This window comes from Carassius carassius, chromosome 46, assembly GCF_963082965.1.
Source record: "Carassius carassius chromosome 46, fCarCar2.1, whole genome shotgun sequence".
Taxonomy (NCBI): Eukaryota; Metazoa; Chordata; class Actinopteri; order Cypriniformes; family Cyprinidae; genus Carassius; species Carassius carassius.
In genome coordinates, this window is record NC_081800.1 from 26157413 (window position 1) to 26183358 (window position 25946).

Below are 25946 nucleotides of genomic sequence, written 5' to 3' on the forward strand. Positions count from 1 at the left end.
TCAGGTGAATTTCTTGATGAAGCGCAGCTTGAGGTAAGCGATGAGGAGGAAGATGAGGGTCATGATTCCCAGAGCTAAATGATTCTGCCACAAACCCCAGGTTGAGTAATCGATGCCCTGATCGCTCAGAAAGTCCTCGCCTGTTGAACAGCTGCAATGAGAAACATTATCAAAAGTACTTTAGCATCATTGCATGTTGGTTTTCTACTCTAGCTACGCACTAGTGGGTGATACAGATGAGCCCAGAATATTAACGCGAAGCGCAAAGCTTAACATGAAATATTTTCCCATAGAAAATCATTATAAAGAAAGCGCTTCTTCATATTCTGAGCTCATTTGCTTGCTTAGATAAAGCATGCATCACCAATAACATGTGTTCTGAATTTGATCTTTTAATATCATTGTTTTATATGGATTACTAATGGCATAAACTTGCATTATGTTCATATAAGTCACTCTGGAGCACACATTTTTTTGAAATTGAGGTTTATACATCATAAATGCATATCAAAACATCATATAACATGTTTGATTTTATGATTGTTAATTAGTCGTATGCAGATCGATACTCACACTAGAGTTTCTACACCGCTCGTGTTCCTCTTGTCACAGAAGGTGAGCCCGACGAACTCATTGATTTCCAAAGCCTGCATGAACATTCATCCTCATCATCAGCCACAAATAAACATTGCTTTATCATTTAACATCCCCGACAGTATGTCTCATTTGAAGTCTTCTCATTTCAGGAGAAGAACATGCTGCAGAAGAAATTAAAAGACTCACAGCGAGACCATAACGAGGAATACTGAGATACTTCAACCAGTTTAACCAGTCAACAACACTGGGGAGATTCACCAGCAGCCCTGAGAAGATCTGAAGATCACATGGAGAAAACAGCAATGGAACGTGATCTTTAATTAACATCCTATCACGTTACATGATAGCAACTGTCCATTACACTCAAATATTTACATGCAATTCATTGCAAAGTACACACATTTACATATAAAATGCACGCAGAAATGAAAATCTTTTCATCTATCAAATTGAATTGTTTTTTTTTATTTCATTAAAATTTCTGCCCACGAGTTGGCAGTGCCACAAAACCTTTTGAGGGCCTTCATGGCATGGTGCTGGAGACACATACCGAGTTTTGAAATGATACGCCAATACATTCATAAAATATAGCATATTATCTCAAGTTTCAAAAAAGGCCAACACAGAAACTGTATACTATTTGACTCGGCATGCTGTAGAGACACCAGTCTTGTTATGTTTGGCCAAACAGTTCAGATGTTATGAGCAATAATAATAATTTTTCCATGTCTCCTGACCACTAGGTGGTGCTGTGCCGAAACTGTGGGGGTTTCACGCAGGTCACGGTTAGTATAACACTCACCAAGTTTGGACTAAAATAAAATGATGCAGAGATATAGCCTCACTTCCACTTTGGCAAACTCTTCAACAAATTTCGTTATTCATTCATTATTCGGAAACGGAAACTTGATTTACATGTTTTATACTTGACATGGTATGAAGATGATATGGTATAATTTTGGGTATTGAACACTTGGTACTCAAGTTCAGAGGCCAAGGGCACCATGTTTAAACCTCATAAAATGAGAAAAAGCAACCAAGTACAAATTGCATCATAAGACTTTATTTTTAGTTACAGTTATTTTTATGTCTAATTAAATATATTTTTAAACATACAGCGTGTACACATACATATGTACTATGTAAACAAAAACTTTTGCTTTGGATGCGATTAATCGCGATTAATCATTTGACAGCAATAATCATTTTAGATTATTTACATATTTAATTTATGAAAAACTAGAATTTAAAATAATTTTACTCTATTTATAGAGTTATTATTCAGCATACTTACTTTTTTTAATTATTAGCATTTATATATATATATATATATATATATATATATATATATATATTCTTGTTTTAAAAATTACATATAAATTCGAAATTAACTCACTAATATCCTTTAATAAACTTTCCATTCCCTCACCTTTTGGTTTTCTCTATTCAGCATTAGTGAGATGAGGGAGAGATTAAATCTAAATAAATAATAAATCAATTATGGTCTTTGCAGTTATTGCAAATAAATGCATACATGCCCCTTACCATGATACACTTACAGCCTCATGTGGTATATACTGATTTATTATCCATGTTCAAACCTGTGTGTGTGTGTGTGTGTTTCTTTACCATCATAAAGACAAAGCTGATGGTCATGAAGATGTTAGCGATGGCCACCACTGTCTGATCAGCAGAGATGGCCAGAGTCATGGACGTGGATGTGTACGACACCAGAATGATGGAGAACAGGAAGAGGAAGAATGCCTCGGCAGACGCCTTCAGTCCTGCACAGCAAACACAAATACATCTAACCACACGTCTGATATCAGAAGGACATGAATGATGCGATGACGGCGTGCGTCTCACCGATCATCCAGTACGCCACGCAGCTGAAGATGATGGCCGGGATGGTGCGCAGAGTCAGGATGTCAGACAGGATCTTAGACAGGAAGTACACCGATACTCTGTAGTATCCACTGATGTACTCGTGCCTGAGAACACGCCCACCACCACGACATCATCAATCAAGCAAATATTCAAATTACAATCAATCACCAAGAATGGCACAACAGAGCAAATAAAGAGTAATGATAATAAAATTCTTCCGCCAAACAATGTAGTTCCTTAGTAACAGTTGTGGTTGCAACAAACTGGTTGCCGAGCAACACACAGACGTAAACAAAGGTGCATGTTTGTAGAGTGATTTACAACAGCTTCAAACGCAACTCAACCAATCAGAATCAAGGACCGGAACTATCCGTTTTATAAACTTTATTTTAAACTCAAGCTAATGCATTAGTGCAGTGGTTCCCAACCTTTTTCAACTGGCGGACCGCACAACCAAACACATATGTTTGCATGTCCCACTGCAAAAAAATTAACTGACCCTGCTATTGTTGGGTTAATAACTTAGTGTTTAGAAGCTAGATTGTTAACTTGTCTTTATTGAATGAACTGGCCATGAACAGAAAATAACTCGGGCTGTCACTGCTTAGCACAACTGCTGTTGTTCTGTAGCATATGCAGCAAAAATATATAAGATAAATTGGCAGTTTATTCTTTAACCAATCAGCGAGCTCGAATAGTGGAAGCATAGTTACAGTTTAATATTTATTTTTTCTTATTTAATTATATATATATGGAATGATGTTATCATGTTATGACTTAGACATTTTTTTTGCTTAATCTGCATTTTTTGGTATTATCCTTTCTATTTCTATTTTGTCCTGACTGTCTGCATTAAACTTCAGAATTCACTGAACTTCATTTCATTGATATGTCTGTTATTGGACGTTACATTTAAGTTTAAAAGTCAACGTGTAATCCAAGTATTTTGATATTTTATGTATTTAAAGTATTTATGTATTCCAAGTATTTAATGCTAAAGGGATAACAGTGTAACTGATAGGGAATTAAACTGTCCTTTGTTCATTTGGCTGTTTAAACCGTGCTTTATAACTCATCTACACATAATGTATAGCATAGAGATATATTCAGGATGTTTTCCTAACATTCAGTTGGCACGTTTGTTTGAAGGACAGCATTGGGCAGGATGTGGAATATTGTTTTGTAAAAAAATAATAATAATAAATTACGTTTTTAATCCGATTAATGGGAAAAAAAATTATCGGCCAACTAAAATCAATTATTTAAATAATCGTTAGTTGCAGCCCTACCCACGACCTTTGGGTTATAAATCCAACTCTCTATTTTGTATTCCCCAAAAAGACTTTTTAAAACAAAACTTAAGAAATCAAATTCTTTAAACAAATCTTCTTAAAAGTCATCACAGATTACTTCTTAACCCTATCAAAAATGGCTATTTATCCATTTTTGACTTAATTCGAATAGTACAAAACTTGGTAACTTGGTATGGTTTTGGGACTTTAAATATGGGAAAAAAAAACAAATTGATGATTCGAAAAGGTTAAATGGACCTGAAAATAAAAGTCACACTTGTACAGTTCACAGTCAAAAATCACCACATTACAGGGGATGAATTGGAAGCGAAACTAGTGGAAACGTTTGGTACTGCGCCCAAACAAAATCTAATACTGTAAATATTTTCGTGAAATCAACTTCAAATTTGGACCACAACTTGTTTAGATCGATGGCTTTGATTGTCACACAGTTTTATATTGAAACCTTTGAAAAAAATACACATTTTATATACATTTAGTTTTTCCTGTACTTTTAGAACATTGCACAAAATCCTATTTTTAAACAACAAAACAAAAAAACTTTAAATATTAAGATTATTTTATTTTTTTACCAGCATGTCATGTGATCACCAGAGGAATTATATTTCACCAAATATTTGACAAATACTAATAAATCAAATAAATAAATGTGTATTAAAACTACGAATACTCCCACCAACAAAATACTCTACATTTATTTACTTGCATAAGTTATTTAAACTCTTTTTTTTAAGGAAGAACTGGTTCTCATTTGTCAACTCTAGTGTGTGTGTGTGTGTGTTTACTCACACAAACAGATTCCTCTCTGCGATGAAGAGTTCAGCTGAGGAAACGGAGCTGAAGCACTGATTGACAGTGATGAAGAAGAGCACACCTATCCTGAAACACACACTATTGTTAGAGGGCAACTAAATGGAGTTTTTCAAAATGTATGAGACACAAAGTATATTAAGTTGCAACATAATTTAATTCTGTAAATTAGATTTGAAAACAGCAGGGCTGAAAAGATTGCTTTTGATCATCAGATCTGAAGACTGAATCACTTGTAATTCATGCAGAAATTATTAATCTCACCGAAATACTGAAATACTTACAGAACTTTATGAATGTGTTTTCATACCTGTTTTGAATGCCGCTCGAATTATCCTTCACTCCAAAAAATATGACTCCAACAATCAGAGCCAGGAAAATCATCACCCCGATCTGGAGGAACAAGATAATCTCAGATTAATATAGAAATAATAACATCAACCCAAATCAAAATTCATCTTTATTTTCTTTTAACATTCATTTATATATACATCTATATTTTCTTTTCACATATATTTTGTTTAATGACAAAAAAGAAGAAATATAAATAAAATATTTCAATTTTTTTATTTCTCAGCAAAATTTTGAATATTCAATTAATCAAACTGAATTCATAGTTGAAAAAAATCTAAATAATTTTGAACTGTAAATAATAAAAATAAAGCATCTATTGAGAAAATTTTTATATTTTATGTTTACTTGCATGAGCTATTATATTTCATTAAAACAATACAAAAAATAAATAAATAAAAACCTGTTACTTTACATGAAATACAGAAAAAAAATAATATACAATTATTTTACTTTAAAAAAGAGATTTTAATTTATTTCAGCCAAGGAAATTTGTAATTTTCATTTAGTTTAACTTGAAGTTTAAAAATAACTACGACTAATTAAATTAAAATTCATTTAAATAACAAAAATAAAATACCTGACAAAAACAACAAAATTACTAAACTTTTAACTAACATTCAAATAAAAAAAGAAAACAAAAATCTAAATAAATCATTTTAAAAATAATAAAAATAAAACAATAAACACTAAAAAAGATTCAATTGTTTGTTTACCTGCAAGTCGTGAAAACATTAACCACCGTTATATTTCACTAAATTACCTGAATTCTATTTCACTAAAACCATTAAAAAAGTTACTTTAAATAAAATACCAGAAATAAAATGGTATATTTTAAAAATTATACTTTTTTATTTCAGTTGCCAAGGCAAGTTTTAATTTACTAAAATAAAAATTGAAATTAATAAAAACAATATATAGAGAGAGATAAACAGACATCTAAAATTACAAAAATATGAAAAATAAAATATCAAACAGTTAAATATCTCAGCTCAAATGCTGATAAAAGGATCTGTGGATGCCTGATGTTAACGGTGGCACTGACCTGAGCAAATGAGGTCTGTGGGTTCAGCATGAGGTTCCTGAAGGTTCTCTTGAGAACCCAGTTGAACTGATGGAAGAACGACGTGCTGTAGGTGATGGTTCTGGATTTGGGTCGAGTACTGTAGTCCTGTCCCTGAACGATTCGCTCCAGCTCGCTTTTGGTCTTTTTGTAGCTGGAGCTGTTCTTGTATTCCTCCACCAAATGGTCCTCGATGCCCTTCAAAGATGAACTCAGCCGCTCCTGGTCCATGTCTGACACACACAAACACATTTACTTAAACAAAAAACATCTCAGGTTACATGCAAGACCCTTGTTTCCTGAACAGGGAATGAGATGCTATGTATTGATGCTGCATAGTGATGATCCAAACCCAAATCCAGGTTGTAAAACCTGATAAAAAATGCCACAACACAAATATCCTCTTAAGGGACCTCTTTAAAAAGAGCCTGGGAGGACACAGCACTCCTAGTAGAGTGAGCTCTAAGGACTAGAGGTGAAAGGAGTCTATGCACCTCATAAGCGAGAGAGATAGCATCTTGAATATACATCTTGATAGCGTCTCTTAATGAAAAACCCTGTGCATGGAGGAGAATGCAAACATTATCTTATATACGACCGTCAACAAAGCACACTAGCATTGGGACGACTTGCGCCACAGGCTAGAGTAGTCTACGTAAAACTTCAGGGCCTGAACAGGGCAAAGAAGAAACAAAGGGAGGAGGACAGAAGTCATGAAGCACAACCACTTGGGAGCAGAATGACGTGGACAAGACTTTGGGGACATAACCAGGTCTGGGTCTAAGACAAGGCCCAGAGCAAACTCCATGTATGGTTCACTCACAGAGAGAGCTTGCAGATCCCCTACTCCCCCCTTCCTTAAATCTTGCCCTGGAGGTCTTCCAATGCGCTGCAGAGTTTGCCTCTAAACCCTGATCAAAGTCTGTGATTTTCTAATGATCCAAAAGACATTGATAGGCATTGATTAGCATGCTCAGGTGTGTTTGGCTAGGATTAGAGCTAAACTCTGCCGGAAAGTGGATCTTGAGCTCAAGATTTGAGGATCCCTGCCCTACACACTTGAGAGAGGCAAATGCTAACAAAAGTGCCACCTTAAGGATCAGAATCTGGTCAGGAGTCAACTCAAAATTTGTTCCCGATAACTCCTTGAAGATGACTGTTAATGGCAGCAATGTAAACCCTCAAAGTAGATGTGCTCCAGGATCAAAATTATCTTGCTGAAATCATTGCACTAAGAGAGTGCTGGTCAGCTGAATCCTACTCCTGATTAGAATATCCCACTGGGTTTGCTACACCAGGTAAGTCAAATCCAATAACCATGTCCTGGATGGCCAGAACGGGGCCAACAACAGTAGTCATTCCCACATTCCTTCACTCTGCAAAGAACCACAGGAATACATTTGACTGGGGAAAATGCATACAATCTCAGATCCGGCCAAGGGAAAGTAAAAGCGCCGGGTATGACAGGGAGGACCAAAGGGGACACTGAGTCAAGTCCTGCGATGCTGAGAGGTCTACCTCGGCCTCGCCGAAAAGACTCAAAATCTCAGCCACCATCTGGCGGTTCTGCATCCAGTCCCCCTACCTGAGTTGCTGTCTCTACTTGAACCTGCCTTTAGCCTGCAATGAGATTGAATAGAGTGCGACCCCCAAGAAACTGGTTTTCTGAGAAGGATTTAAGATGCTCTTGAGGCCAAGAGACTGAAGGTGGTGGAGAAGAATTTCCCTGTTATACCAGCTCCCTTGTTTGAGCCAGTCATCCAGGTAGTTTAGCACACGTTAAGCACACGAATGAGAACTGCTCCATACACTTGGTGAACATCCTCAGTGCCAAAGCCAGACAGAATGGCATAACCCTAAACTGGTCCGCCTTTCCCCCAAAGGCAAACCTCTGTATACCAGAAAGCGCATGGCGGCAGATATCACAGACTTGAAATTAGAGAGCATTTCAAAGGGGGACAAATATCTTTGAACAGTCGCTTGCTAACTCCTGAAACATGGGAAGTTCTCCGTTTCCTAACCCGAAGATCAGGAACGGCTCAGCAAAACTGAAGCAGAGGGTTAGTCCTACAGGGCTTGGAGGGAAGAAGAGGGTGGGACTTCCAGGATGGAGCAGACAAAGGCTAAATGTGTGTAGCCAGTGTGTCCTCATTCGCTGGAATGCTAGCATAGCCCTGCTCGACAGAACCAACAAGACTTGTGAAGTCAGAGGCCGCAGCATTAGTGAGATGAGCAGAAATTGGCTGCTTCCAGGATCTTGAGAACTCGTGATGAAGATCTCTGAAAAAAGGGCTGCTCAGGAAATGCTTGTCAAACTTGTCAAAGCACATAATTTTACAACATAATACAATCTCCTTAATTAAAATGAAAAGGCATAATTAAAATATAATTAAAAAATAAATGATATTTATTCAGATCATCATAACTGTGGGAACATTGTAGTTATGCCCATGATATAACTGATCATTATTTAATTTGTAGGGATATAAAGCCACCAATGTCATAAAAAATAACGATAATAGAGTGAACAGGATTTGAATACATTGTGTGGAAAGCATTTTAGTCAACGCGACTTGTTTCAAATGTGCTATGGAAATAAATATGTACTGTATTTAGATCAATCTTATATATAAAATAAAAATAAAATACATTTTATAATAGACATTACACATCACTCAGTCTCTACCTTGTCTAAGTGGCATTTCCTGACTAAAATAAGCTGCAAAGTGGCTTTTATGCTGCGAGAAAACAGTATCATACAGAAGGGAAACTGTCATACCCTCATTGTCGTTTAACTTGTTGAGAGTGACGGCGGTGGAGTCTCCATTGATGACATCCAGAAAGAAATCAGCAGGGTTGTTATGAGGTTCGCAGGTGTATCCTGACACACACACATGGATCAGTATCAGGATGTGGGGTCTGTTCTTGTGTGTATGTGTATGTTTTCATACCCATCTCCATGAAGTAGTCCAGGGCATCTTCAGCAGGCCCATGATACACCAGTCTTCCTCCCACCAGCAGCGTGAGGCTGTCAAACAGCCGATAGATGGAGTACCGCGGCTGATGGATGGACAGGATGATGGTGCGACCGCTGTTCGCCATTCTGATCCAACCACATGTTAAACACACGGGACAGTTCAAACACAGAACGCCACGGTGCTGTAGGTATATCTCAAAACGAAGCAAAAGATTTTTAAAATGTAATTTAATTTAATAATAAATAAATATCATATGCAAATATCTTTCTTGTGGTCCAGGTATGGAATTTGTCTGGTTTTGTGGGACGTCCCGTGTACAAACGTACCTCTTGAGCAGCATGAGGACAGAGTTAGCCGTACTGGCGTCCAGTCCGGTGGTGGGTTCGTCCAGGAAAAGCACCGGCGGATCAATGATCAGCTCCATGCCGATGTTTGTCCTCTTCCTCTCTCCGCCAGAAATGCCACGAATCAGCTGCGTGCCTACCTGTAAAATCAGCCAATCATAGCAGCCCTGAATTCAAGTCCCGCCCTCTGAACCCAATAATGAACTAAAATACTGGCTTTCTCAAATTCATCATGATTCCCATCAGATCACACAGAATTTTGTGTAACCATTTTAAAGAAAAAAATTATGTTTTACTGCCAGTTTACGATCGTCTTTGTTATCCTGTATATATATTTATTAAAGTGGAAATCAGTTGACTAAATATTGTAAAATTCACTGACTGCTTCACTTGCAATTTAAAAGTAAAATAGATTACTGTTTATTGATTCATAAGAATGCTGAGTTATATTTGTTTATGGTATAATAATTATTTATCGTAATTATGCATCAATATAAGTCTGTGTTGATTGCAAATTTAGTCAGTCAGATGAAGGTGTGTTTGGTTCGTTACCCTTGAATCGGCTACTTTGCTCAACCCCAGCTCCTGAATAAGCTTCTCAACCTTCTCATCTTTTTCTCGCTGTCGGATCGACTTCGGGAGCCTTAAAGCCGCTGAGAAACGCAGATTCTCGCGAACGGTCAGCGTCCCCATGACCACGTCATCCTGTAAAAGATCACGAAGCATGATTTTCAGCATTTTTCATGTGTTTAAAACATAAAGGAGCACTTTCTGAACACACACGTGTGGGAAACATCCTTTTTTCAACAGAAGCAGAGCGTCTCGCCACATTCTGGTGCGATTTGAGATTAAACAATCGCTGGAGGAATTCAGACTCCTGACAAAAACACAAGTGATTCCTCACATCATATGTAGTTGAGGAGAATGTGCTGCTGTTGCACTGAGTGATCAGAAGAAAGGAAATGTGGTAAATTAGTGTTTGTGTGGTTTATACCTGCACTACGTATCCAGACAGACATTTGAAGTTTGGAGGTTGTGGAGCTCCGTCGATAAGAACCTCTCCAGAAAGTCCAGCAGGATCCTTACGAGCAGCTAGAACATCCAGAAACCTTCAGTAAAACACAAACAACATTATACAAACACATTATCTTAAATTTTAAAACAGATTTAATTATATTTAGTATTTTAAAATAAACATTATTTTAATATAAGTTAATTTTATTTGATTTTATAAATGTATACTTTTATATTATAAATGTATTCAAAATTAATTTTACATGATTATGTTATAATCTAAATATATTAAATAATATATAAATAAATAAATAATTAATTAAAATGAATTCAAATAACTTCATTATGTACATTTCTGAAAGTAAAATCAAAAAAGTACAAAAGAGTACAAAAAGCACGGAGAGACAGACAGAGAAAAACATACAGACAGAGACAGATGGATGGACTGACAGATATAAACATACAGAAAGAAAATGACGGATAGACGGACAGAAAGACTAACATACAGAGAAATACACCAAGACAGAGATAAGCAGAAGGACAGAAACAGACAGAGGACAGACAGAGATAGACAGACAGACAGACAGACATACAGAGACAGACGGAGGGACGGACGGACAGACAGACAGACAAAAAGTGACAGACAGACAAACAGATATAAACATACAGACAGACAGACAAACAGATATAAACATACAGACAGACAGACAGACAGACATACAGACAGAGACAGATAGAAGGACAGAAACAAATAGAGGACAGACAGAGATAAACATACATACAGACAGACACAGACAAAGATGTCATACAGACAGATGGATGGACGGACGGACAGACAGAGACATATGGGTGGACAGAGACAGATAGACGGACGGATGGACACAGAGAGAGAGACAGGTGGATGGACAGACAAAGATAGACATACAGAAACAGACAGACAGAGACAGATAGACAGGGACTGATAGACGGAGACAGATGGACAGCGATAGACAAAGACAGACAGAGACAAATGGACAGAGACTGGCGGAGACAGATGGACAGAGATAGACATAAAGACAGACAGAGACAAATGGACAGAGAATGACAGAGACAGATGGACAGAGAATGACAGAGACAGATAGTAGGAGACTGGCAGAGACAGATGGACAGAGATAGACATAAAGACAGACAGAGACAAATGGACAGAGACTGACAGAGACAGATGGACGGAGACTGACAGAGACAGATGGACAGAGATAGACATAAAGACAGACAGAGACAAATGGACAGAGACTGACAGAGACACATGGACAGAGACTGACAGAGACAAATGGACAGAGATAGACAGAAAGACAGAAAGAGACAAATGGACAGAGACTGACAGAGACAGATGGACAGAGACTGACAGAGACAGATGGACAGAGATAGACATAAAGACAGACAGAGACAAATGGACAGAGACTGGCAGACACAGATGGACAAAGATTGACATAAAGACAGACAGAGACAAATGGACAGAGACTGGCAGACACAGATGGACAGAGATAGACATAAAGACAGACAGAGACAAATGGACAGAGACTGACAGAGACAGATGAACAGAGACTGGCAGAGACAGATGGACAGAGATAGACATAAAGACAGACAGAGACAAATGGACAGAGAGAGATGGACAGAGACAGATGGACAGAGATAGGCATAAAGACAGACAGAGACAAATGGACAGAGAAAGACAGAGACAGATGGACATAGACTGACAGAGACAGATGGAGAGAGACTGGCAGAGACAGATGGACAGAGACTGGCAGAGACAGATGGACAGAGATAGACATAAAGACAGACAGAGACAAATGGACAGAGACTGACAGAGACAGGTGGACAGAGACTGGCAGACACAGATGGACAAAGATTGACATAAAGACAGACAGAGACAAATGGACAGAGACTGGCAGACACAGATGGACAGAGATAGACATAAAGACAGACAGAGACAAATGGACAGAGACTGACAGAGACAGATGAACAGAGACTGGCAGAGACAGATGGACAGAGATAGACATAAAGACAGACAGAGACAAATGGACAGAGAGAGATGGACAGAGACAGATGGACAGAGATAGGCATAAAGACAGACAGAGACAAATGGACAGAGAAAGACAGAGACAGATGGACAGAGACTGACAGAGACAGATGGAGAGAGACTGGCAGAGACAGATGGACAGAGACTGGCAGAGACAGATGGACAGAGATAGACATAAAGACAGACAGAGACAAATGGACAGAGACTGACAGAGACAGATGGACAGAGACTGACAGAGACAGATGGACAGAGACTGGAAGAGACATATGGAAAGAGATAGACATAAAGACAGACAGAGACAAATGGACAGAGACTGACAGAGACAGATGGACAGAGACAGATGAACAGAGATAGACAAAGACAGACAGAGACAAATGGACAGAGAAAGATAGAGACAGATGGACAGAGACTGATAGAGACAGCTGGACAGAGATAGACATAAAGACAGACACAGACAGATGGACATAGATTGACAGAGACAGATGGACAGATATAGACATAAAGACAGGCAGAGACAGATGGACAGAGATAGACATAAAGACAGAGAGAGACAAATGGACAGAGACTGGCAGAGACAGATGGACAGAGATAGACATAAAGACAGACAGAGACAAATGGACAGAGACTGACAGAGACAGATGGACAGAGACTGACAGAGACAGCTGAACAGAGATAGACATAAAGACAGACAGAGACAAATGGACAGAGAAAGATAGAGACAGATGGACAGAGACTGATAGAGACAGCTGGACAGAGATAGACATAAAGACAGACACAGACAGATGGACAGAGATTGACAGAGAGAGATGGACAGATATAGACATAAAGACAGGCAGAGACAGATGGACAGAGATAGACATTAAGACAGACAGAGACAGATGGACAGAGACTGACAGAGACAGATGGACGGAGACTGACAGAGACAGATGAACAGAGACTGGCAGAGACAGATGGACAGAGATAGACATAAAGACAGAGACAAATGGACAGAGACTGGCAGAGACAGATGGACAGAGATAGACATAAAGACAGACAGAGACAAATGGACAGAGAAAAGACAGAGACAGATGGACAGAGACTGACAGAGACAGATGGACAGAGATAGACATGAAGACAGACAGAGACAAATGGACAGAGACTGACAGAGACAGATGGATAGAGACTGACAGAGACAGATGGACAGAGATAGACATAAAGACAGACAGAGACAAATGGACAGAGAAAGACAGAGACAGATGGACAGAGACTGACAGAGACAGATGGACATAGACATGAAGACAGACAGAGACAAATGGGCAGAGACTGACAGAGACAGATGGACAGAGACTGACAGAGACAGATGGACAGAGATAGACATAAAAACAGACACAGACAGATGGACAGAGATTGACAGAGACAGATGGACAGAGACTGACAGAGACAGATGGACAGAGATAGACATGAAGACAGACAGAGACAAATGGACAGAGACTGACAGAGACAGATGGATAGAGACTGACAGAGACAGATGGACAGAGATAGACATAAAGACAGACAGAGACAAATGGACAGAGAAAGACAGAGACAGGTGGACAGAGACTGACAGAGACAGATGGACATAGACATGAAGACAGACAGAGACAAATGGGCAGAGATAGACATAAAGACAGACAGAGACAAATGGGCAGAGATAGACATAAAGACAGACAGAGACAAATGGACAGAGAAAGACAGAGACAGATGGACAGAGATTGACAGAGACAGATGGACAGATATAGAAATAAAGACAGGCAGAGACAGATGAACAGAGATAGACATTAAGACAGACAGAGACAAATGGACAGAGACTGACAGAGACAGATGGACAGAGATAGACATACAGACAGAGAGAGACAGAGGGACAGACAGACAGCTCTTACGATGATTTCCCGCTCCCGGTGGCTCCTAATATGGCATTCAGTCCTGGCCCCATGATACCACTAGAGAAAATAGCACAGAATTACTTCATAATTATCATCACCACTTTTTCTTCATCATCATATAATCACATAACGCAAGATCAAACCAAACTCACATGGGATGCTGATTGATTGAGCCTCATTTGAAGCTGTTGTGAAATGCAGTTTCTCTTTGGAAGACAATTATATAAAAAGACAGTGACAGTGAAAAAGATAAACTACAACAAATGATATCTGACCATATCAAGTGCTCATATGTCACATTTACCTACTAGACTATGTAAGGTGACATAATTCATATTTATGTGTTGCTGATTTTTTGGGTGTGGAATCCCCTGTGTATGATTGACCGATAAAATCATTTAATGAGTTCAGATCAGGAAATAAACATCCGCAGTCACGCACACTTACACAAGCAGCTGAGCGCACATGGTCACACAAGGGTTAATGATCAAACCTACCTAACAATTATCTGACCTGCTAACTATGTCTCTTACACTGTGTAAGGGTCAGGAACAATGCATTATCTAAAATGATTTAAAACAGCATTTTAAAAATATATAAAATGTGGTTTATTATATTATGTATATTACATTGATACAGATTTAATATTTTAATAAATATTAAATATGTTTTAATAAATATGTATTAATATTTAAATATTAAATTATTTAATTATGATCACAGTAATGGCCTTACAAAATATTTAAATAATATATACATTTTAATAAGAATATTTGCAAAATAATGCAAAAAGGTAATTCTCATTAAGGTTATTATAGTTAATGAAAACTAAAACCATAAAAAAGACATTTAAATAATATTAACTAAATAAAATAATAATAATAATCATTTTAAAAACTGTTTTATTTCAGCTAGATGGCAAAGCAAAATTAAATTAATAAATTAAAAAGAAGAATGTTTATTTTAAATCCATAAATTTTTTTATAAAATATGAATATTTACATTTTTACTGTATGGATAAAAATAAAAGTATTGCATTCTGACAGGCCACTGTATAAGTATAACAGGATCATTTTCATGACTGTATTATGGTAATGAGAACAGTTTTTTTTTTTACACTACGGTAATGATAATTTGAGGGGAAAATGTGTTTAATCAAGAAAATAAAAATGCTAAAAATAAATAAATTAATCTTCATGCAACATACCACATTGGAGTGAAATAAGACTCAGAATGTCAGATGTTTCGAGTGAACAACTGTGATTTTTGCCAGATTATTGTCCTGTCACATGATCCAAATTCTGTAACTGGGTCTGTTAGAGATGGACAGTAAAATGAGACTCTTATCTGACAGCAGGGCAAGAGTCGAGGTTTGATGGCATTCATCCATCCACAACCTTTAAATCAAACACTAAAATAAAGTTTCTGCACTCTCACCGTGTTTACACCCTAAAAAAGTCTCATTTATAGATTTATGGTTTTCCATCTGACGCCTTGTGAAACTATTGTTCAGCAGCGGCTGTCATGTCGGACAATGACCTGAACACAATGGGTGTGTATATGTAACAAAATCAGGTTATGAAAGCGTAAACATGACATGTGCACACTGTGTGTGTGTGTGAATGTGCTTGTATAACAATGCATTAGCATGCATGTAATGTCAGGTCTACTGAAGCACGTACAAACGGATGTTTTTTCAGTATTTATTTTCTTTCGAGGCAGGGCGCAGGAGTTTGTTGAAACATCTCCATACTTCCTTCAATTGACACAAACCCTCTCTTGGTTTCCACAAACACACAACGCCTTTGAACAAATCACCCCGCATCACGTCCACAATTATGTTCCCAGACCTACAACCTCGCAATTATCTTCTTTATTTCTTTCTTTACAACAAATAATAACCATGACTTTCATGCAAGGGCCGAATGTGACACAGCTCCTCTACGTTTTCAACAGATACAGAAGAAAACAAGTCTGAACACCAGATCTGATCTAATCCTGCCGGTCACCGGACGAACACAAAAATAAATCAAATTTTTAACATTTGTACTACTATAAAAACGTAAAAACATATAAATACTTAAAAACATACACAAAAACAAGATATTTTAGTATTATAGAGATACTAAAGATATAAGTATTTTATTTAATACTTATGTTTTATAAGTAGTATTATATGATATTTATATTAATATTTCTGTTTAATGTTTTCTGTATTCATGCGCTCATTTTCAATTTTAGTTCAAGTTTTAGGAATTTTTATGTGTGTTTTTGCATTTTTTTATTCATTTTTTTAATATGTATTTTTAATGAATAATTATAGTATTTAACATAAATATATATATATTTTTAATAATATTTAATTTTATTAATATTTTAAATTACTATATTTATGTCTATTTATTTATTTTTATTTGAATTTTAGTTGGTTTTAGACACTTTGATGTGCTTTTTATGATTTAAAAAAATATATATCTGAATAGTTTTTATACATTTTTATTTCAGTTTTAGTTTTAGGTATTTTATCAATTTAAACTAAATGAAAATGAAAAACAGGCTAGAATTTTATTTATATATATATATATATATATATAGAGCTTTTGAGTTAAAGTTTATTTTATGCAATTTATATGGTTTAATGTTTTGTTTTCTTTAACTATAATAACTGATAACTCAAAACATACATACCAAAATATGATTAAAAAACACGTACCACTGTAACTCCACACTACTTTTACATACCAAGTTTTATTTTCCTTACAAAAAATAATGTTGCGTTATTCTCCTCAAGGTATTTTTAAAAAATACCCAGGTATTGCCATAATATTGTATCAAATGGTAATGCATTTGTGCTTTAATATATATCAGAGTTCTGAAATTCATGAACCATGGTATTTATATGCTACTCCAAGGTGGTATCCATTACCATGGTATTTTTAAAATGCCCCACCATTTAAATACAGATAGATTAGACACAACACCCAAAGAGTGAAAGACTCACTTGAGCTCAATGAGGATGTTCTTCTGCGTGAGCTTCCTCTTGCACAGGAAGCCGCTCTTCATCTTTACGCTGTAGCTGATGCTGTGGAAGCTCACAGTCGCTCCTCGTCTGGACGATGAAGAGGACATCCTGCTGGTGGACACATTGTTCTCCAGATGCCCGACTCTGCTCATTTGAACGGCTGTGTGTGCCATCACACCTGAAGAACCGTGAGCCACAGAAACCATCAGCTGTCACAACTATGTGAACCATTACAGGTCCTCTAGAATCAGGGTTATCTGGATGATCTGATAAAACCAAGTTTCAGTCTGTTTGCATAATCACAATGTCCCAGAACTATCCGCTTACATCATTTGTTAAACAAGCAATTAGTAAAACTGTATTGAAATAGATACAGTATCACTCCAAACACACCACAGCCTTCAATATCTCGGAGTAAATACATGAATACAATGGAAGAAACGTCAGATTTATTTGTTTAGTATGTCCGGTAAATATCGATTAATCGACGATTATCGCACGCGTGATTCGGAGAAGCCGCATTTACACTCACCTGAAGCAGAGCCGATCTGCAGCGCGCGTGCCCGTGGGTATTATGTGAGGAGCGAGTGCGCGCGCACACGTGTGTCCAGTGAGGAGAGAGAGAGAGAGAGAGTATTTATGTGAATGAGGTTTCATAACACGTTATGAATAGCGAAGATATATATAACTATATATAAAAAATTTGAACTTCATGATGAATACTATGGATTTTCATTAGAAATTCTATAACTGAAGCAGTGAAAACTTCAAAGAAACCGTGTCCAATTACAAAATACACACATATATGCATTTTCACTCAGTTATACTGTTGCTTTTAAATAACCTAAGCATTCACATCAGCATTTATATATTTTACAAAAGCACATCTGCTGGTCAACCATCAGACAAAAGACTTCTTGGCAAAATTAAAACATTTGTTACTCCTATCATTGGAGCTATTCATATTGATCTTAAAACATTAAAACGATGTTGATTAGAAATTACATGAACCAAAGAATAAGCCATGCAATTTCTATGAAATAAAATTAAAAAAATAAAAAGCATAAAATTATGAAACAGCCTTTTTCTATTGTTTTATTGTCTCTCAACAAGTTACACAAGTTTCTGTTTGATAATTGCACGGCTCCTGAACTCTGTCCACATACATTATATAAACCTTATCTAACACTCACTCACTAGAGGTGAATACTGAAGACATAAACCATAAAACTGATGAAAAACAACAGCTTAAGATGCCAAATGTCTGTCTCACTCTTCTTCTGTATGCAAATACACACTAGTGCCTGGAAAAGAGACATGATGGTACAGTGTGCACTCAGAATATTTGAATTTATTTTACTAGCTGGTGTTATTCTACAGTAAGCAACCGTGTGTCTCTCTGCGTATAGGTTTCACGTTAAAGCAAGCTTCAGTTCAGTCTCTCGTAATCTCAGTCCACACACACACATAAGAGAGTCCCGCCCACACACACACAGCAGGAAAAGAAAGAAATGAAACGAAACTGTTTGTGGAATCCCTTTAACACCAAGCTCCTTGTTCTCCATGCAAATGGCATGTGCTCGGTTTGCCTACAGGACCTGCAGGAACACAGCTGGCCTCAGAGTCAACACGATACCTGATGTGGGACAGATCTGGAAGAATCCAGGGCTCCAGATGCAGATCCAGATGAATCCACCACTAAAAACCGGGTCTGGGATGCTACAGAACAAGCAGAGGAACTGCTTATTGTGGCCCAAGGTTGGTTTGAGTCAAATTAAGCACCTGTTATTAATATGCAATGCATAAACAAGTCATGTTTCAATGAATCTGTATGAGAATAGACAGTTACAGTAGAAATGGGATTTTGATAAGGGATTGTTGGCATGGACTTGGTTCCACAACTATGCAGATATTGCTCAAAAAAGACTCATCCGAAAACAAAGACATAATGATACACCAAAGCAATGATAATAACAGAGACTTTCCTAATTCTATTTGCCAGAACAGTCAACAGGTTATGACTTCTGAAATGCCTCAAGTGATCCAGTGATTCCCAGAGGAAGCCGAGAGTCCGAGCTCGAGAGACTGAGCTGAAGGAAATCCAAAAGGCATAATGTGGCCTCAAGGTAAGATTAAAAAGTGGAATAATTTTCCAAACACTTTCTCCAATCCCAGATTAATAGACATAAGGTATAAGAAGATGACAGGATCTTTACCAAACTGCTCAGTGTTCACTGTTTGGTGAACAAATCGGTTGTTGCCTTCAAACCAATTGTATTCCAAAGTTTGGCACACTCTTGTCACACCAATGTTTAACCTAAAAAGAATTGCCATACATCCAAAACCAAAAAGTACAGACTGTTTCACTGATGAACCTTGCAGAGAAAACCAGTCACTGAAATGCCGTGAGAACTGGTGGATTTTAACATCTGTAAACTTTACGGTAAAAGAAAGCGGTAGCTGAGGTTGCCGGAATTCTACTGTAAAAAATACGGTAACATTTTAGGTTTTACGGTTTTATCTTAAAAAAACAAAGCCCATCACAAGCAGCTTTAAAAATAAATAACATGCAAAGAAGGTGCACAGTGTCATTCACACAAACACTAATCACCATCATGGTGTTTTCACCATTAAACTGAAATATGCAATAAACTTTCATTTAATATTATACGTAACATACAACCATAATAAACAACAGATAAGAAAAAAACTAATAAACCGTTATTTTAAAGAAAAAAACATCAACTTCAAACAAAAATTTAAATGCTACAGAATTCTGGGAACGTCGGTTTTTCCCTGTTAAATTTACTGTAACTTACCGTTAACCATTTAAGAGGTTTGTACTGTAGCATTTTCACAGTTTTTTACAGTTAAAATCATGGTCATTTTTTACAGTGTAGAGTTGGTAAGTGGGCTGGGGTTGAAAGTAGGATATAACTAACTACATATGAGATGATGATCGAAAAAACAAACAACTTGTATTTCAACGCTTGTGCAGACATGCTTTAATACTTACCAGGTTGTTCCAAATGTCTTTTTTTTTTAGGAAGATTGAACCCAAGTGCTGTTGAATTTCACACATCTACATTTTCAAACTTGCCCATGTTTGCGGTCATCGAAACCAAACACCATTGACTCTCACAGCGGTCTCGTAAATAAACACAAACCAGCAAGTTTGAATATACAGAGGCAGGAATACAATTCGACTTCAATCTGCGTCTTCTCCTCATATGGCTTGGAATATAACATTGTATGGATACTTTTGTGATGTTGTTTTGGACCTCGACAACCTCAATAAAGACTTCAACGCAGACAAATGTTATCTCAAGGTGCTTTTAATGGTCAGCTAATGAACTCAAAAGAAACGGATCATACAGCATTAAAAAAAAAAGAAGAATGAGTGGAGAATTAACGAGTTTAACTTACCCAGGACTTATTACAGCACACAACCCAATTTTTCTTGAATTAAGGGGAAATGCTCATACTTTGACACTGTTGCCAGATATTTAATCACAGATGATGTTTCGCTTGTGAACTAAAGCCTATTAATTTATTTTCCTATTCACTACCTCATTAATCCAGAGAAGAGGAACCAAAGCAGGTGGTTTTAACATTAAATCTAAAGTAATGGCTCAGTAAAGTCAGAACTGAGCTTGAGACGGACATAAATATGCCTGGGTGAAATACTCCAAACAAAAACAAAAAAATGCTGAACTGGCATCTTAAAGCACTCAAAAGTTTCAATTAAAGAGCATCAGAAAATCCTGTGGGCAACTGAATTATTTACACATATAGTACATCATTTAGTTCCTTCACAATCGCTCTCAGATGAAGGTTTGCGATGCCGGATTGAAGCGTTTTTGATTTTAGGGAAAGTTCAAATTGCGTCAAAGAGCATCTCGAACAAACTTCCCGATTAAAGTGCACATGGATGAGAGATGAGAGAGGGGTGGAGGGGGTAAAGAGAGATGAATACAGACTAAAGAGCATCACTCTCCGGATCGACAGCAAGCCCTGAAGCCACACTGCAGATTCTGACACCCACTGGCCGTATCAGCATGAGGACCTGCAGAACCAGAGGAGAACATGTAAAAAAAAAAAAACAAATAAATAGACAAAGCTCTCAATTCATGTGCTGGAGTGAAAAGTTTGAGTAAATGAATCCACTGAGAGCATTTACTAAACAGATAAAAATTAAATGCATATCTAGAACTGCATTCAAGAGCACAGAAAACATGCTAAAGGTGGATAAATGCAACTAGTCTATGAAGCCAGATAAAGACAGCGTTCATAATAACCCACAATTTACTTACCAAGATGCCGTCATACTTGGGTTTGGATTTCTTGAGAGTGTGAGTATGCGAGAGTGTGTGTGAGAGAGTGAGAGTGTGTGCGTGTGTGTGTGAGTGTGTGCGCGCGAGTGCAAGAGTGTGTGCGAGAGTGAGAGAGTGTGTGAGTGTGTGTGAGAGTGTGTGAGAGTATGAGAGTGTGAGTGAGTGTGCGAGAGTGTGTGTGCGAGAGTGTGAGTGAGAGGGAGTGTGTGCGAGAGTGTGCGTGAGTGTGTGCGAGAGTGTGTGAGAGTGAGTGTGTGCGAGTGTGAGAGTCTGAGTGTGTGAGAGTGAGTGTGTGCGAGAGAATGTGTGCGAGAGAGTGTGTGCGAGAGTGCGTGAGTGTGTGAGAGTGAGTGTGTGCGAGAGTGTGCGTGAGTGTAAGAGTGTGAGTGTGTGAGAGGGAGTGTGTGCGAGTGTGAGAGTGTGAGAGTGAGTGTGTGCGAGAGAATGTGTGCGAGAGAGTGTGTGCGAGAGTGCGTGAGTGTGTGAGAGTGAGTGTGTGCGAGACTGTGAGAGTGTGAGTGTGTGAGAGGGAGTGTGTGCGAGTGTGCGTGAGTGTGTGAGAGAGTGTGTGCGAGAGTGTGCGAGTGAGAGTGAGTGTGCGAGAGAGTGTGTGCAAGTGTGCGTGAGTGTGCGAGAGAGAGTGTGCGAGAGTGTGAGAGTGTGAGAGTGAGTGTGTGCGAGAGAGTGTGAGTGTGTGAGAGTGAGTGTGCGAGAGAGTGTGTGTGAGTGTGTGAGAGTGTGAGAGTGTGAGAGAGAGTGTGAGTGTGTGAGAGTGAGTGTGCGAGAGAGTGTGTGCAAGTGTGCGTGAGTGTGTGAGAGTGAGTGTGCGAGAGTGTGAGAGTGAGTGTGTGCGAGAGAGTGTGAGTGTGTGAGAGTGAGTGTGCGAGAGAGTGTGTGCGAGTGTGCGTGAGTGTGTGAGAGTGAGTGTGCGAGAGTGTGAGAGTGTGAGAGTGAGTGTGTGCGAGAGAGTGTGAGTGTGTGAGAGTGAGTGTGCGAGAGAGTGTGTGCAAGTGTGCGTGTGTGTGTGAGAGTGAGTGTGCGAGAGTGTGAGTGTGTGCGAGAGAGTGTGAGTGTGTGAGAGTGAGTGTGCGAGAGAGTGTGTGCAAGTGTGCGTGAGTGTGTGAGAGTGAGTGTGCGAGAGTGTGAGAGTGAGTGTGTGCGAGAGAGTGTGAGTGTGTGAGAGTGAGTGTGCGAGAGAGTGTGTGCGAGTGTGCGTGAGTGTGTGAGAGTGAGTGTGCGAGAGTGTGAGTGTGTGAGAGTGAGTGTGTGCGAGAGAGTGTGTGCGAGAGTGCGTGAGTGCGTGAGAGTGAGTGTGTGCGAGACTGTGAGAGTGTGAGTGTGTGAGAGGGAGTGTGTGCGAGTGTGCGTGAGTGTGTGAGAGTGAGTGTGTGCGAGAGTGTGCGTGAGTGTGAGAGTGTGAGTGTGTGAGAGGGAGTGTGTGCGAGAGTATGCGTGAGTGAGAGTGAGTGTGTGCGAGAGAGTGTGTGCGAGTGTGCGTGAGTGTGTGAGAGTGAGTGTGCGAGAGTGTGCGTGAGTGAGAGTGAGTGTGTGCGAGAGAGTGTGTGCGAGTGTGCATGAGTGTGTGAGAGTGAGTGTGCGAGAGTGTGAGAGTGAGTGTGTGCGAGAGTGTGTGAGAGAGTCTGCGTGAGCTGATTTGTGTGCATTAAAGTCATTTACATTTAAATATACATATATAGAATTTTAACTCAAATTAAATAAAAAAGGAAAATATAGAATTGATAATAATTGATAATCTATATATATATAAAAAAACTCCAATAGTATTTTAATGATGCTAAAATTATGGGTATTAAGGTATTTTATATCTATTTTATTTTTATTTTTAGGAGTGTATGGCAGTCCGTAATATTTTGTCTCTTTTTTCCGACAAAAATTAAAAGATTTCGGTAAAGTTTTATTATTAATAATCATTTTAGTCTGTCTTTTATGGAGGCCCGTTTCTGCCACTAAGTAAAAAAGGTAACTGCGAATTTTCAAAATTCTGACTTTTTTTCTCAGAACTGTGTGATATAAACTCGCAAATCTGACTATTTTTCTTTTGCAATCATGAGTTAAAAAGTCATAATTGTGAGATATAAACTCGCAATTATAAGAACATATATCAGTATTCAGTGGCGTTAACGGGCTTCCATAGTCTTTTTCCGTCAATGATAATGTATGTTGACAGTCACCGTTATCGTTTATTGACCTTACTGTTGTCTCATCAATGTCTCGTCATTGTCATAGAAAAAAGGCATTTTCCGTCATACTTTTCGTTAATGAAATTAACACTAGTTTGTGAGTGAGTTATGTAAGTTGTAAGTTCATCATAAATAAATAACAGCAAAGACGTTGGTTATTCATGTAGGTTTGTGTTATTCTTGCATGCACTATGGTGTTCTGTCTATGCGTGTGTTACCGTTAATGTTATCACAGTAGTAAAAGTGCTCGATGTTGAGGGAGGGGCAAACGGACACCAGCTCCTGAAGCCCCGCCCCCGTGATGAGCAGACAGCCGGACAGATTGAGATGCACCAGCAGAGGGAGTCCTCCACGCTGAGACAGACACCTGCCACAAACACACAACACCCTTCAAACACTGTTTACTTTGTGCACTGTCTAGATGTGTGTGTGTGTGTGTGTGTGATTTGAATAAAAAAGTCAAGATTTCAGAGTAGCATGAGAGCCTAAAGCATCATGACATCTTTATATAAGTTATATATATATATATATATATATATATATATATATATATATATATATATATATATATATATATACATACATACATACATACATACATACATACATATATATATATTATAATTTAACTTTTGAAACAAGGGAATGTATTTAATAGCATATTTGCTTTTACCGACCATAGGGATGTAACGATTCACTCAAGTCACGATTCAAATCACGATTCATTTATTTTTTAACTAAATTATAATTAAGACAAATTATGAATTAAATGTGTCCTTTTATTATTGCTTGGACAAAATGCTGTACATTTCTTTGTGAAATTGAAATATAACTCTATAATAATAAACTAATATTGCTCTTTTGTTGGTTTTGATTGCTTCTGTTGTCCTCATTTGTAAATCGCTTTGGATAAAAGCTTCTGCTAAATGACTAAATGTAAATATAAATGTAAATAACAAAACTAAATAGAAATTTTTAAAACAAGCCCCAAATCAAGTAAATAAGTAACACTTTTTCTTCATATAAACAAAATAAGGCTCCGTCTGTGCTCTTTCAATTTAAAATGAGAGGAATCCACTGCATTTTAATCACGATCCAAACAAAGATGCTGGATACATTCAACATGAGCAGCTTTTACTCTAAATTAAATTGTATATTTTCAAAATGTGAATCAAAAGCAGAATGGTTTGACTTCAGTTCTGTGAAACTAAACATAAAAAATATCTTTATGAAACAGAAACAGCAGACGAGCTGAACGAGACGCAGATTCACTCTCTGCCAGCAGGTGGAGCTTAAAGCGTTTCCTTGGTTACCGCTGTAAACAAAGCACTTGCGAACACCGCAGCAGGTGGAGCTTAAAGCGTTTCCTTGGTTACCGCTGTAAACAAAGCACTTATGAACACCGCAGCAGGTGGAGCTTAAAGCATTTCCTTGGTTACCGCTGTAAACAAAGCACTTATGAACACCGCAGCAGGTGGAGCTTAAAGCGTTTCCTTGGTTACCGCTGTAAACAAAGCAGCGCTGCGCTTATGAACTTTAATGTGCTTTATACAGAGGCAAGATGAAAATAAAAAATACCATCTAAACTTTTCTAAAGACAGTAAGATCCTCTCAGACATGCATTCATATAAACTTTTACCCCTAAATGAATCGTGATTTGTTTAGCACCTCAAACAATTTGAATAGTCACATATTGAATTGATTTTCAACCGGCTCGTGGTTAATCGTTACATCTCTAACTGACAGATCTGATTTGTGTAAAGAGACATGAAAGTTCTTATGTATTTCCATGAACTATTTAAACTGACAACAACATTGACAACAACCCGCTTGCGACTGTGTTTATTTCGTACCTCAGACCGAGATCCGTGATCTGATAGCATCCAGACAGACTGAGGAACCTGAGCGCCCGATAGGCACCTGATTGTTCAGTCCTGTTGTGCTGAAGCTCGGGGCAAGATTCACCCTCAAGCGAGCATTTAGTCCGAAACTCAACACTGCCCCCAGTGGCCTGGAGGTCACAGTGCGCTTCTCTCACAGTCCAGAGCTCCACGTCGAAATTACAGCAGAGA

At 38.0% G+C, this 25946-nt stretch overlaps 2 protein-coding genes and 1 long non-coding RNA gene across 3 annotated transcripts in view; 1 reads left to right on the forward strand and 2 right to left on the reverse strand.

The window, feature by feature from the left end:
* Nucleotides 1-17557, reverse strand: LOC132129514 (broad substrate specificity ATP-binding cassette transporter ABCG2-like). The gene is made up of 15 exons (XM_059541144.1): nucleotides 17319-17557; nucleotides 14315-14374; nucleotides 10338-10452; nucleotides 9896-10048; nucleotides 9326-9483; nucleotides 8973-9124; nucleotides 8801-8902; nucleotides 6004-6254; nucleotides 4918-5000; nucleotides 4587-4676; nucleotides 2464-2588; nucleotides 2227-2381; nucleotides 784-873; nucleotides 574-647; nucleotides 1-151 (listed from the first exon to the last, which is right to left on the reverse strand). The coding sequence occupies exons 1-15, from the start codon at nucleotides 17543-17545 to the stop codon at nucleotides 1-3; spliced, it is 1986 nt and encodes a 661-aa protein (XP_059397127.1). The 5' UTR covers nucleotides 17546-17557.
* A 1292-nt stretch (nucleotides 17558-18849) lies between these two features.
* Nucleotides 18850-19814, forward strand: LOC132129277 (uncharacterized). Its single transcript, XR_009428471.1, has 2 exons — nucleotides 18850-19097; nucleotides 19342-19814. It is a non-coding gene; the product is annotated as an uncharacterized LOC132129277 (long non-coding RNA).
* A 1056-nt stretch (nucleotides 19815-20870) lies between these two features.
* LOC132128936 (F-box/LRR-repeat protein 5-like) overlaps nucleotides 20871-25946 on the reverse strand; it is a 20027-nt gene continuing 14951 nt past the window's right edge. Inside the window, exons 9-11 of the mRNA XM_059540346.1 lie at nucleotides 25728-25946; nucleotides 24093-24241; nucleotides 20871-21405 (exon numbers count right to left, since the gene is read on the reverse strand). The exon at nucleotides 25728-25946 is cut by the window's right edge and continues 474 nt beyond it. Coding sequence (XP_059396329.1) covers nucleotides 21329-21405; nucleotides 24093-24241; nucleotides 25728-25946 — 445 coding nt within the window. The 3' untranslated portion in view covers nucleotides 20871-21328. The remainder of the gene's footprint in view (nucleotides 21406-24092; nucleotides 24242-25727) is intronic.

Excerpts from the sequence above, each read along its gene's own strand:
- LOC132129514 (XM_059541144.1), bottom strand. The coding sequence starts at position 17,545 with ATGGTTTCTGTGGCTCACGGTTCTTCAGGTGTGATGGCACACACAGCC. Across the intron at positions 14,375-17,318 it reads AACATCCTCATTGAGCTCAA|TGGTATCATGGGGCCAGGAC; the intron begins GTGAGTCTTTCA and ends TATTTTCTCTAG. Across the intron at positions 10,049-10,337 it reads TGTCTGGATACGTAGTGCAG|GATGACGTGGTCATGGGGAC; the intron begins GTATAAACCACA and ends GATCTTTTACAG.